Source organism: Siniperca chuatsi, linkage group LG20, assembly GCF_020085105.1.
Source record: "Siniperca chuatsi isolate FFG_IHB_CAS linkage group LG20, ASM2008510v1, whole genome shotgun sequence".
Taxonomy (NCBI): domain Eukaryota; kingdom Metazoa; phylum Chordata; class Actinopteri; order Centrarchiformes; family Sinipercidae; genus Siniperca; species Siniperca chuatsi.
In genome coordinates this window covers 667,501-677,569 of record NC_058061.1, presented here as the reverse complement: position 1 = coordinate 677,569, position 10,069 = coordinate 667,501, and the positions used below count along the sequence as shown (strand labels likewise).

At 45.1% G+C, this 10,069-nt stretch overlaps 2 protein-coding genes across 8 annotated transcripts in view; one reads left to right on the top strand and one right to left on the bottom strand.

The window, feature by feature from the left end:
• Window positions 1-211: 211 nt before the first annotated feature.
• On the bottom strand, window positions 212-4,806 carry ankrd22 (ankyrin repeat domain 22). 4 transcript variants are annotated; one of them, XM_044179963.1, is made up of 6 exons: window positions 4,699-4,806; window positions 2,386-2,577; window positions 2,199-2,306; window positions 1,463-1,540; window positions 546-644; window positions 212-453 (listed from the first exon to the last, which is right to left on the bottom strand). In XM_044179963.1, exons 1-6 carry the CDS (start codon window positions 4,747-4,749, stop codon window positions 376-378), a joined length of 606 nt encoding a protein of 201 aa, XP_044035898.1. In that variant the 5' UTR covers window positions 4,750-4,806; the 3' UTR covers window positions 212-375. The 4 variants fall into 4 exon arrangements, with proteins under 4 accessions (XP_044035898.1, XP_044035900.1, XP_044035899.1 ...); XM_044179964.1 differs by having other exon boundaries at window positions 255-453; window positions 2,199-2,303; XM_044179965.1 differs by lacking the exon at window positions 1,463-1,540.
• Window positions 4,441-10,069, top strand: part of stambpl1 (STAM binding protein-like 1) — a 22,539-nt gene continuing 16,910 nt past the window's right edge. Inside the window, exon 1 of one of the 4 annotated variants that reach the window (XM_044179958.1) lies at window positions 4,441-4,486. Coding sequence is in view for 1 of the 4 variants with exons in the window: in XM_044179957.1 (XP_044035892.1) it covers window positions 9,530-9,568 (39 nt within the window). In the remaining 3 variants the exon portion in view is untranslated. Of the gene's footprint in view, window positions 4,487-9,251; window positions 9,569-10,069 lie in introns of those variants that run through there. The other 3 variants (XM_044179957.1, XM_044179959.1, XM_044179956.1) reach the window with 3 other exon arrangements.

The following is a 10,069-nucleotide window of genomic DNA, read 5'->3' as shown; positions in this document are numbered from 1 at the left end:
CTGTCTGTCTGTCTCTCTCTCTCTGTCTGCCTGTCTCTCTGTCTCTCTCTCTGTCTGTCTGCCTGTCTGTCTCTCTCTCTCTGTCTGTCTGTCTGCTCTCTCTGTCTCTCTGTCTGTCTGTCTGTCTGTCTGCCTGTCTGTCTGTCTCTCTCTCTCTGTCTGTCTCTCTCTCTGCCTGCCTGTCTGTCTGTCTGTCTGTCTGTCTGCCTGCCTGTCTGTCTCTCTCTCTCTCCTGTCTGTCTGTCTGTCTCTCTGTCTCTCTCTCTCTCTGCCTGCCTGTCTCTCTGTCTGTCTGCCTGCCTGTCTCTCTGTCTGTCTGTCTGTCTGTCTCTCTCTCTGCCTGCCTGCCTGTCTCTCTCTCTGCCTGTCTGTCTGTCAGCGTGTCTTTCTCAGGATGTTGACGATCTTCTTGAACTTCAGTCTGGTGGCGATGTCCAGCGGCGTTTCTTTGTCCTGTGGAAGAAGAAGAAGACGTCAGCGCTCAGACTGAAGGCGTCTCCTCAGGTCGTAGGACGCTTCATGTCGTGGTGCGTTTTTGTACGCACGTTATTTTGGATGTCGGTGTCTGCGTTTCTTTCCAGCAGCAGAGGAACCAGACGATGACTTTCCCTCTGACAGACGTAATGAAGAGCTGTGTTCCCCTTCTGCACACGAAACACACGAAACACACAAAACCCCGTCCGATCACTGGACACTGGAGCAGTTGGTCATTATATTGAATCATTCATATCAAATTTAACTACAAACACACAATGTGATGAAATCGTCACGTGATCACAGATAAATAAATAATAAATAAATTATGCTGCACAGATTGTTTATTTCTTATTACTTTCTTTCTTGTGAAATGCTATAAAGTTTCACCTCTTCAGGCCTCTAAAAATGAAAAATGTAATAATCCGAGAGTGGAAATCACCACTCATTGATATGCAACCTGCAATAAGGGGTCACAAGCAGACCTGGCTTTGCATAAAGGACCCTGTGTCCACATTTACACGGTGCTTATTCTTCAATAAACCACCAACAGCTGATCAGCAGAGACCCACGAGTCAGTCTGGCTTCAAGAGGAATTCACAAAGTATTCGAGCTCTAAAAGCATCTGTTGGTCTGAGACACGTTCAGAGGACTGTGAGCTGCTCGCAGTCAGTAATGAGCCAACAATGATGAACCTTTAAAAGCATATTTTAAAGGAGGGCGTGTCGACAAAACAATCCAGTAACACCAGATTCCTCAGTACAAGTTGCTCGACATCCGGACTGAGCTGCTCTTCACGGATCCTTCAGTCCTTCCTGAGCTCTTAGTAACAACTAACTAGTTTCAAACTAGCGATTCACTAAACCAGGTTGCGTCATTCAAACTGAAGAAAATATTTAGTAACAGCTGATCTCTACGTGAGAACTAGTTAGTGAGCTGCAACCTGTTTTAATGTAGTGACGATGAAACTGAACTTGTGTTCACTCACGTAGTCGACAGCATCGATGTTCACGCTGCTGCTCAGCACCGCCTGCATGAGAGCCGCGTTCTGCCGCTGTTTCTGTAACTAAACACACACACACACACATTTATTGTCTATATTAAGTCTGTTTCTCCGTAAAGTAACTGTCCTTCTGGTCCAGTTGTCTGCTCCGTGAAGACGACACTGTCACACGTCTGCTGTCTGATTTACACCTCTATTACTTCCTAGCTAACAAGCTAGTAAGCTAAGTTTGCTTACTGACCGTTAGCAAGCGTGTTAGCTTCGAAAGCGTTGTCTTCCCTCTTCAGTAACTTTTTTATTGAATGAAATGGAGGACTAAACGTCAGAGAACAGTATGGAGAGAAGCTCAAAGGAGCAATTGTGACTGATTAGCGCTAGCCCGACCGGATAGCATGTTAGCTCTTCAGCTACAGAAGTTCACTAACTAACCCTGTGAGTCGTCACCACGTCACCAAGCTGCTAGAACCAAATATTTCATAACGAGGCGCAGATTAATTTTGCTTTAGCACCTTCTGGTGAGAGCAGACCTTCAGCCGACTCACAGGAATATCTGGGCTTTGTGGTTAACTGTAATCAGTGACCGGTGACTAGCGCTGTAACAGTTAAACACACATTAAACTTTATGTTATGTATAACTAGCGCCAAATGGCGTGCTTCTCTCCAGGAAGCTTCGCAGGAAATGCTTAAGAAACGTCCGGCGTGCACGTTAGCCGCAGCGTACCATGAGGAAGTATCCGAGCAGCAGGATGGGCATCAGGATGGCGATCATCAGGTAATCCAGCAGAGACAGACTCCTCTTGGACACGTAGTGGAGACAAGTCCTCTGCTTCTGAGACACACACACACTTTACATCAGTCACAGTCACGGCTGGGGACAGCAACACGATGACATCAGCAGGCGAACGCACCTTATTGGTCAGGTGGACGTCGGCCCCGTTGTCCAGCAGGTACCGCACCACCCTCAGGTTACCGTGGCGACAGGCTGCGATGAGGGGCGTGTCCCCGGTGCGCTCCTCCTGAACGTTCAGGCGGTTTGGGTCTTTTCTCAGGAGTCGGAACAGCTGATCGACGTCTCCGTCGTACGCTGACTGACAGGCCGGCTGATAGAAGCAATATTCAAGTTTAAACATTCAGGTAGCAGCAAGGGGCCCCAGACCCTCAGGGGGCCCAGACCCTCAGGGAGCCCAGACCCTCTGGGGGCCCTAGACCCTCAGGGGCCCAGACCCTCTGGGGCCCTAGACCCTCAGGGGTTAATCTGCATACAGGTGGCACAAACAGATCACAGCACCGACACAGTGATCGAAACAGATCAATCAATAAAGCAAAGGAAGCAGAAACGATCCGGAGACGAAGGACAAAGAAGAATCCAGAGAACCGAGACAGAAACTTAAAGGAAAAACATACAAAAACAAATCTACCACTTCTCACTGAAACGTTTCCACATAAAAGAAAAGTTTAAGACTGAAGCCGCAGTTCTTCCTCTGTGAAACTGAGACGTTGGAGAAAGAAATGAATCATAATTAGTCTCCCGCTCCATCGAGCAGAAGATACAGAGAAGGTGCTTCATCACTTCAAACTGCAACACAGTTCAAACACACGAGCAGCATCATCATCATCATCATCGCTGCAAACTGAGACGGACGCGGAAAAGTGACGGCCACACCTGGACACGCCGTTAGTTGCCATGGCGATTATCTGTCAGAAAATGAGCTAAAGTGTTTATTTTAGTTTTAATGTTCTGATCGATTCAGATCTTACTTCAGATGTTTGCTGTAAATCACGTGTCAACCTGCTTTCAGCTGAAACAAAACGCAGGTTTCTTCCTGCGCTCGGGTTTTGCTTCGCTGCAGCGCGCTGAGCCCTCGGGGCCACCGTACGTTTGTCCTGCTTCTGGTTTTCTCTGGTGGTTTTGTTTCATGTTGTTGTTAATATATTCCTCTCTATTTATTATTATTACTGACTGTTGGACAGGAAAGCTGTACAGGTGTTGAGCAGCGTTCTGCACAGAACCAGGAAGGTTCTCCTGCTGCGCAGAACCCGTTTATATCCGTCATCAGTTCCTCAAACATCCTTAATGAACCAGTTTGTCCAGTTTCTTCGTGGTATCTAACTGGAAAATCACACAGGACTGTACCTGAGCCTTTATTCTGGCGGTTTGTCTGTAAGTCGAGTCAGAGTGAAACAGAAAATACAGATCTAAGATGTAACGATATGAACGGAGACCAGAAGAAACCACGTCAGTCCAGTTCTCAGCTCTGAGAATTCAAACATTACTGCAGTCATCGGCCGGCCTCGTCAAAGTAAAAGCACTGCCGTCTCGCTCACACAGGTGGTCGTTTGGAGACTGAAGCTGAGACAACGGGCCCCTGGACACCGACAGGGGCCCCCGACCCTCCGACACAGGAGCAAGACCCCCAGAACGAGAGAGACACAAAACCACCACAGACTGCACGCTGCGTTTGATTTACAGGAAATGTTCAAACAGAGGCTCTGGCCCAGAGGCCCCAGGGGTCAGGGGCCCCAGGGGTCAGGGGCCCGAGGGGTCAGGGGCCCGAGGGGTCAGGGGCCCGAGAGGTCAGGGGCCCGAGAGGTCAGGGGCCCGAGGGGTCAGGGGCCCGAGGGGTCAGGGGCCCGAGAGGTCAGGGGCCCCTTCAGATGTCTTGTTCTGTCCGACCAAAAGTCCAAAGTCCATTCAGGTCTATACTGAACATCACACAAAAAACTATTTTCCCCACTCCTGTTATAATTACACTTATTATTGTTATTATTATTATTATTATTATTATTGTTATTATTGTTGTTGTTACATTCAGTCAAACTGTCTCAGCTGTAATATTTAAAAAACGAACATTAGTTGCAGCTCGAGATCAAACTGATTTGTGTTGATAAAAATGTGACGCAGAAATTCAGACTGACCTCAGAGGTATATTAACACACACACACACACACACACACACACACACACACACACACACACACACACACACACACACACACACACACACACAGTGCTGTGATGAATGATGATGAATATTCGCACGTATTCAGTATGTTTACATCTCGCGCTCCGCCGGGTGAAGCTCCCGCGCGCTCAGCTGCAGGTGAGCTCTCACCTGCGCGCTGAACTTCATCACAGACCGGAAGTAAATGTGAGGAAACATCCGAGCAGAAGCAATAAAATCATTTGGTTACAGATGAAAGCAGACGGCTTGTGTTCTTACCTCCGAGTAAACCAGCCCCATGTTCGCCGGCAGAAACTCACCTGGACTCATCACCTACACCGGCAACGGCGTCACTTCCGCTCCCGCACTTCAAAATAAAACCCTCTGAGAAAGAGCCACACCTCCTTCTTTTACAGGTTTATTTTCCCCAAATAAAGTTGAACACCGTTGGAATTCATTTGTTTTCTAATTGTAGCAACAGAATCAAATCTAAAGCGGATCTTTTTCATCTTTGTTATTTCTTTTCCTGTTCGATCAGCTGATCAATCAACTTTGATTTCCGGCTGTTAAAAACTGAGACCTGCCCCGTTTCCAGGTGTTACCCAATCAGCAGCGACGTGTATATAAACACCGCAGTATCAAAACGGCAGTGCGCCTGCGTGTTCAAGGCGCACCAGGCCCCCCAGGTGAGCAGGTGAGCAGGTGAGCAGGTGGGCGGAGCAGGTCCGGTGACTGAGTTCTCATCAGATACATTTAATAATCATTCATCTTCACACAAAACTATAATCCACAAAATGTTGCTGATCAGATTGTTGAAACTCACTTTGCACGTTTTATACCCACAAATAAATCAATACATTCTAAAAAAGCTTCATGTCTGAGTTTTTGGGCGACTTTGAAGAGAAAAGTTTGATTTTGCGAATAAAGTTGTAAAACGTGAACAACAAACTGATAGTTCGAAGGTTGTAATGATGATCTGAATAAAGCGACAAATAATAAAGATGCTGAGACTTCAAACAGACATATAGTTATATATTTCTATTCTGTTCTCTTTCCGTGGCTGCTGCTGCCCAGGTGCATGCTGGTCCTGCACCTGCCAGCCCACCTGTATAAGCTCAGGCGCTCGCAGTGTTAAACACGACATCACACTGAATCAAGCAAACAGCTGCTCACTAACAAGCACACAACGAGCTCCTGCGCTGTTGAAAAGTTGCATCTGAAACATGCTGAAATATTCAGCTCGCGATATAAAGAAAAGTCAGACGCAGGATTTGAACCCACGGCGAAACGATGACGATCAGAGCTAACAGAGACCAGCTGGCCTGAGATCAGATCTCCTTCAAATATTAATCTGCTTTTCTCCAAAAGATCTTTTCACAAGTTTGATGTCATCACTCTTCTTCTGCAGCTTTAATAAACATCAGCACAGACAGGAAGTCATTTCTGAGTGAGGAAGGTTGAGACAACACTTTTACTCTTCATCCTAGAAGAAGAACCAGACAAAGCAGACTGATCCTGGTTCAGTTTGTTTGGTTAACTCACGTCCAGGTGGGATTCGAACCCACAACCTTCAAACTGTGAAGCGTTTTCTCTCCCAGCTGAGCTCTGAGGACTCGGTGAGCGTTACAGCCGAGAACCAGAGTCTGAATCTGTTTCACTCCGAATCTGTTTCACTCCGAATCTGTTTCACTCTGAATCTGTTTCACTCTCAATCTGTTTCGGTGTGGATCTGTTTCAGTGTGAATCTATTACAGTGTGAATCTGTTTCACTCCGAATCTGTTTCATTGTGAATCTGTTTCTGTGTGAATCTGTTTCACTCCGAATCTGTTTCAGTGTGAATCTGTTTCACTCTGAATCTGTTTCGGTGTGAATCTGTTTCAGTGTGAATCTATTTCACTCCGAATCTGTTTCAGTGTGAATCTGTTTCAGTGTGAATCTGTTTCGGTGTGGATCTGTTTCAGTGTGAATCTGTTTCAGTGTGAATCTGTTTCACTCTGAATCTGTTTCGGTGTGAATCTGTTTCAGTGTGAATCTGTTTCGGTGTGGATCTGTTTCACTCCGAATCTGTTTCACTCTGAATCTGTTTCGGTGTGAATCTGTTTCAGTGTGAATCTATTACAGTGTGAATCTGTTTCGGTGTGGATCTGTTTCGGTGTGGATCTGTTTCACTCCGAATCTGTTTCAGTGTGAATCTGTTTCAGTGTGAATCTGTTTCGGTGTGAATCTGTTTCACTCCGAATCTGTTTCAGTGTGAATCTGTTTCACTCCGAATCTGTTTTGGTGTGGATCTGTTTCGGTGTGAATCTGTTTCAGTGTGAATCTGTTTCACTCTGAATCTGTTTCACTCCGAATCTGTTTTGGTGTGAATCTGTTTCAGTGTGAATCTGTTTCGGTGTGGATCTGTTTCACTCCGAATCTGTTTCAGTGTGAATCTGTTTCACTCTGAATCTGTTTCGGTGTGAATCTGTTTCAGTGTGAATCTGTTTCACTCCGAATCTGTTTCAGTGTGAATCTGTTTCACTCCGAATCTGTTTTGGTGTGAATCTGTTTCAGTGTGAATCTGTTTCACTCTGAATCTGTTTCACTCCGAATCTGTTTTGGTGTGAATCTGTTTCAGTGTGAATCTGTTTCAGTGTGAATCTGTTTCGGTGTGGATCTGTTTCACTCCGAATCTGTTTCAGTGTGAATCTGTTTCACTCTGAATCTGTTTCGGTGTGAATCTGTTTCAGTGTGAATCTGTTTCACTCCGAATCTGTTTCAGTGTGAATCTGTTTCACTCCGAATCTGTTTCGGTGTGGATCTGTTTCGGTGTGAATCTGTTTCAGTGTGAATCTGTTTCACTCTGAATCTGTTTCGGTGTGAATCTGTTTCAGTGTGAATCTGTTTCGGTGTGGATCTGTTTCACTCCGAATCTGTTTCACTCTGAATCTGTTTCGGTGTGAATCTGTTTCAGTGTGAATCTATTACAGTGTGAATCTGTTTCGGTGTGGATCTGTTTCGGTGTGGATCTGTTTCACTCCGAATCTGTTTCAGTGTGAATCTGTTTCACTCTGAATCTGTTTCGGTGTGAATCTGTTTCACTCCGAATCTGTTTCAGTGTGAATCTGTTTCACTCCGAATCTGTTTTGGTGTGGATCTGTTTCGGTGTGAATCTGTTTCAGTGTGAATCTGTTTCACTCTGAATCTGTTTCACTCCGAATCTGTTTCGGTGTGGATCTGTTTCACTCCGAATCTGTTTCACTCCGAATCTGTTTCAGTGTGAATCTGTTTCACTCTGAATCTGATTCACTCCGAATCTGTTTCGGTGTGAATCTGTTTCACTCTGAATCTGATTCACTCTGAATCTGTTTCAGTGTGAATCTGTTTCACTCTGAATCTGTTTCAGTGTGAATCTGTTTCACTGTGAATCTGTTTCGGTGTGAATCTGTTTCACTCCGAATCTATTTCGGTCTGAATCTGTTTCACTCCGAATCTGTTTCGGTGTGAATCTGTTTCGGTGTGAATCTGTTTCACTCCGAATCTGTTTCGGTGTGAATCTGTTTCGGTGTGAATCTGTTTCGGTCTGAATCTGTTTTTAGTCTTTAAACTTTGTTCCTCTGCCGGCTGACGAAGGGGAACTTTCTGATCTTCTTTCTCTCTCTGGTTGTTGGAGTCGCTCAGCGCTGAAGATGGTCCAGTGGTGAACGACGCCGACTGGAGACGTGGAGACGCGGGATCGAACCCGGACTCAAGCAACCTCAGGTACATCACACAGGTGTGTGTGTGTGATGAATGTGTGTGTGTGTGTGTGTGTCGTTTCTCTGCTCAAAACATCAAAAACATCAAAAACTAAACATTTCAAACGCTGCGTGCGTCGATTTCAACTTGCGAATTTCCGTATTTCCACCGTCAACCAACGAGGAGGAACCAGAGAACAGGTGAGTGCAGCTGAGCCCAGGTGGTCGAGCTAGCTAGCTTAGCAAGCCAGCTAGCTCGACGGGCATTTTGGCTGCTTTTGTCATCACTTTATATTACCAGCTGACTCCGAGCTGGTCATGTGACACATTATACCGTTAACCTTATTAAGGCTTTTTAACGGATCGTCTGCGCTTTCATTCAGTCTGGGTTCAGTCCCTTAAAATGTAAAACCTAAAAACTTTCATCCAGTTTTAAATTTGAGTGTTTTTAAGGTGTTAAAACCTCTTAAAATGTTCAAAATAACATTACAGGTAACTACACCTGAATATGGACCTTAAAGGACCTTAACTTTTCAATAAAGATGCAAATCTGAGGTTAATTAATGATCAATAAAATGATTAATGATATAAGAGGGTGTTAATTGGTTATCTCCACCGTTTAAGAGTTTTAATTTGAGCTGATCGTACGTTCTCAGCTCTGACGTTTTCTATTTATTTTTATTGCCTTTAATGTTTTCTCTGTTTTAAAGCCCGGTTTTATTATTATTTTTGCAACTTAATGTTTATTGCTTTTTTAAAAATGGATTCCAGATATTAAATCCATGTTTCTTAAAAATAACAGCAATAGTGCATTCTGTTCATTAAAATACTTGTTTAAAATTACAGGTATTTTACCATAAAAACAATGAAGGCCCTTTAAAGTCATTTAAAGTGTTCAACAGATATCTTATTCTGAAAATACCAGGCGACCAACAGTCCTTCAGATATTATTATTATTATTATTATTATTATTATTATTATTATTATTATTGTTGTTATTGTTATTGTTATTATTAAGCATCAGAAGCATCAGAGAGGCTGCAGCTGGATCACACCTTCACACCTCGCTTTGGAAAACGTGTCGGAGTGAGACGTCGCCTCTCTGTGGCAGCGGTGGCGCGCATGTGCAGAGTCGACTCCCACTCCCGTGAAACCGGAAGGGGACAGTGACTCATCTTCGTCCAGAGAGGATCTTTGAGCTCCACCATCTCTGTCATCGCTCGGTGTTTGAAGCAGCAGCCGGAGCTTTCAGCCATTTTATCAGCAGCTTCATTCACATCTGCTCCGTCACCTTTTACACTGAATCCGGGTCTGCTCCTGGTCCCGGGACTGAGTCTGGCTTAGTGTGGACTGGCAGGTGATTCTCCCCCTCAGCTGCTCACGTGACCCGGTGATGCCGACAGGTTCTGGACATCAAACCGACGACAAACCGGTAAACTCGCTCACTTTCCTCCCGGAGCTTTCTGTCCCCTTCCCTCTGTCTTCCTCTCGTCAGCTCTCCGCTGTCAATCATCCGCGTTGCGTTCAATAGAAACCGGTAGATCTGAGTGAACGTGCGCTGATTTCCTGCTTCACCGCTTTTTAAATGTTCACGTGAAGAAAATCCGAAGTTATTCAGTGAATCTTTATTCAAAGCAGCAGCAGTCTGCTTCAGAGTCAGTGTAGACATTTAGTGTCAGTAACACCGAGACGGGAATCCCTTCAAACCACCTTAAATAATCCTGAACACAGCAGAGATCAATACCTGTCCCCATTAAGGGGCGCACCTTCCCCCTGAACGTGCACTCACCTGTACAGGAATAAAGTTATCACTGTCAGGTGTTTTACTGTAAACCGGCTCTGAAACACCTTTAATTAAAGGAAACGACTGCGTGACTTAATTTACACACGAACTGGTTGCTGCTAACGCTAACTGATGTTAGCTGATCGGGTT

Bases quoted from the DNA above. Each gene is read 5' to 3' on its own strand.
- ankrd22 (XM_044179963.1), bottom strand. From the start codon at position 4,749: ATGAGTCCAGGTGAGTTTCTGCCGGCGAACATGGGGCTGGTTTACTCG. The intron at 2,578-4,698 runs GTAAGAACACAA...TGCTTCTATCAG, and splicing joins TGGGGCTGGTTTACTCGGAG to CCGGCCTGTCAGTCAGCGTA. The intron at 645-1,462 runs GTGAGTGAACAC...TTTCGTGTGCAG, and splicing joins ACATCGATGCTGTCGACTAC to AAGGGGAACACAGCTCTTCA.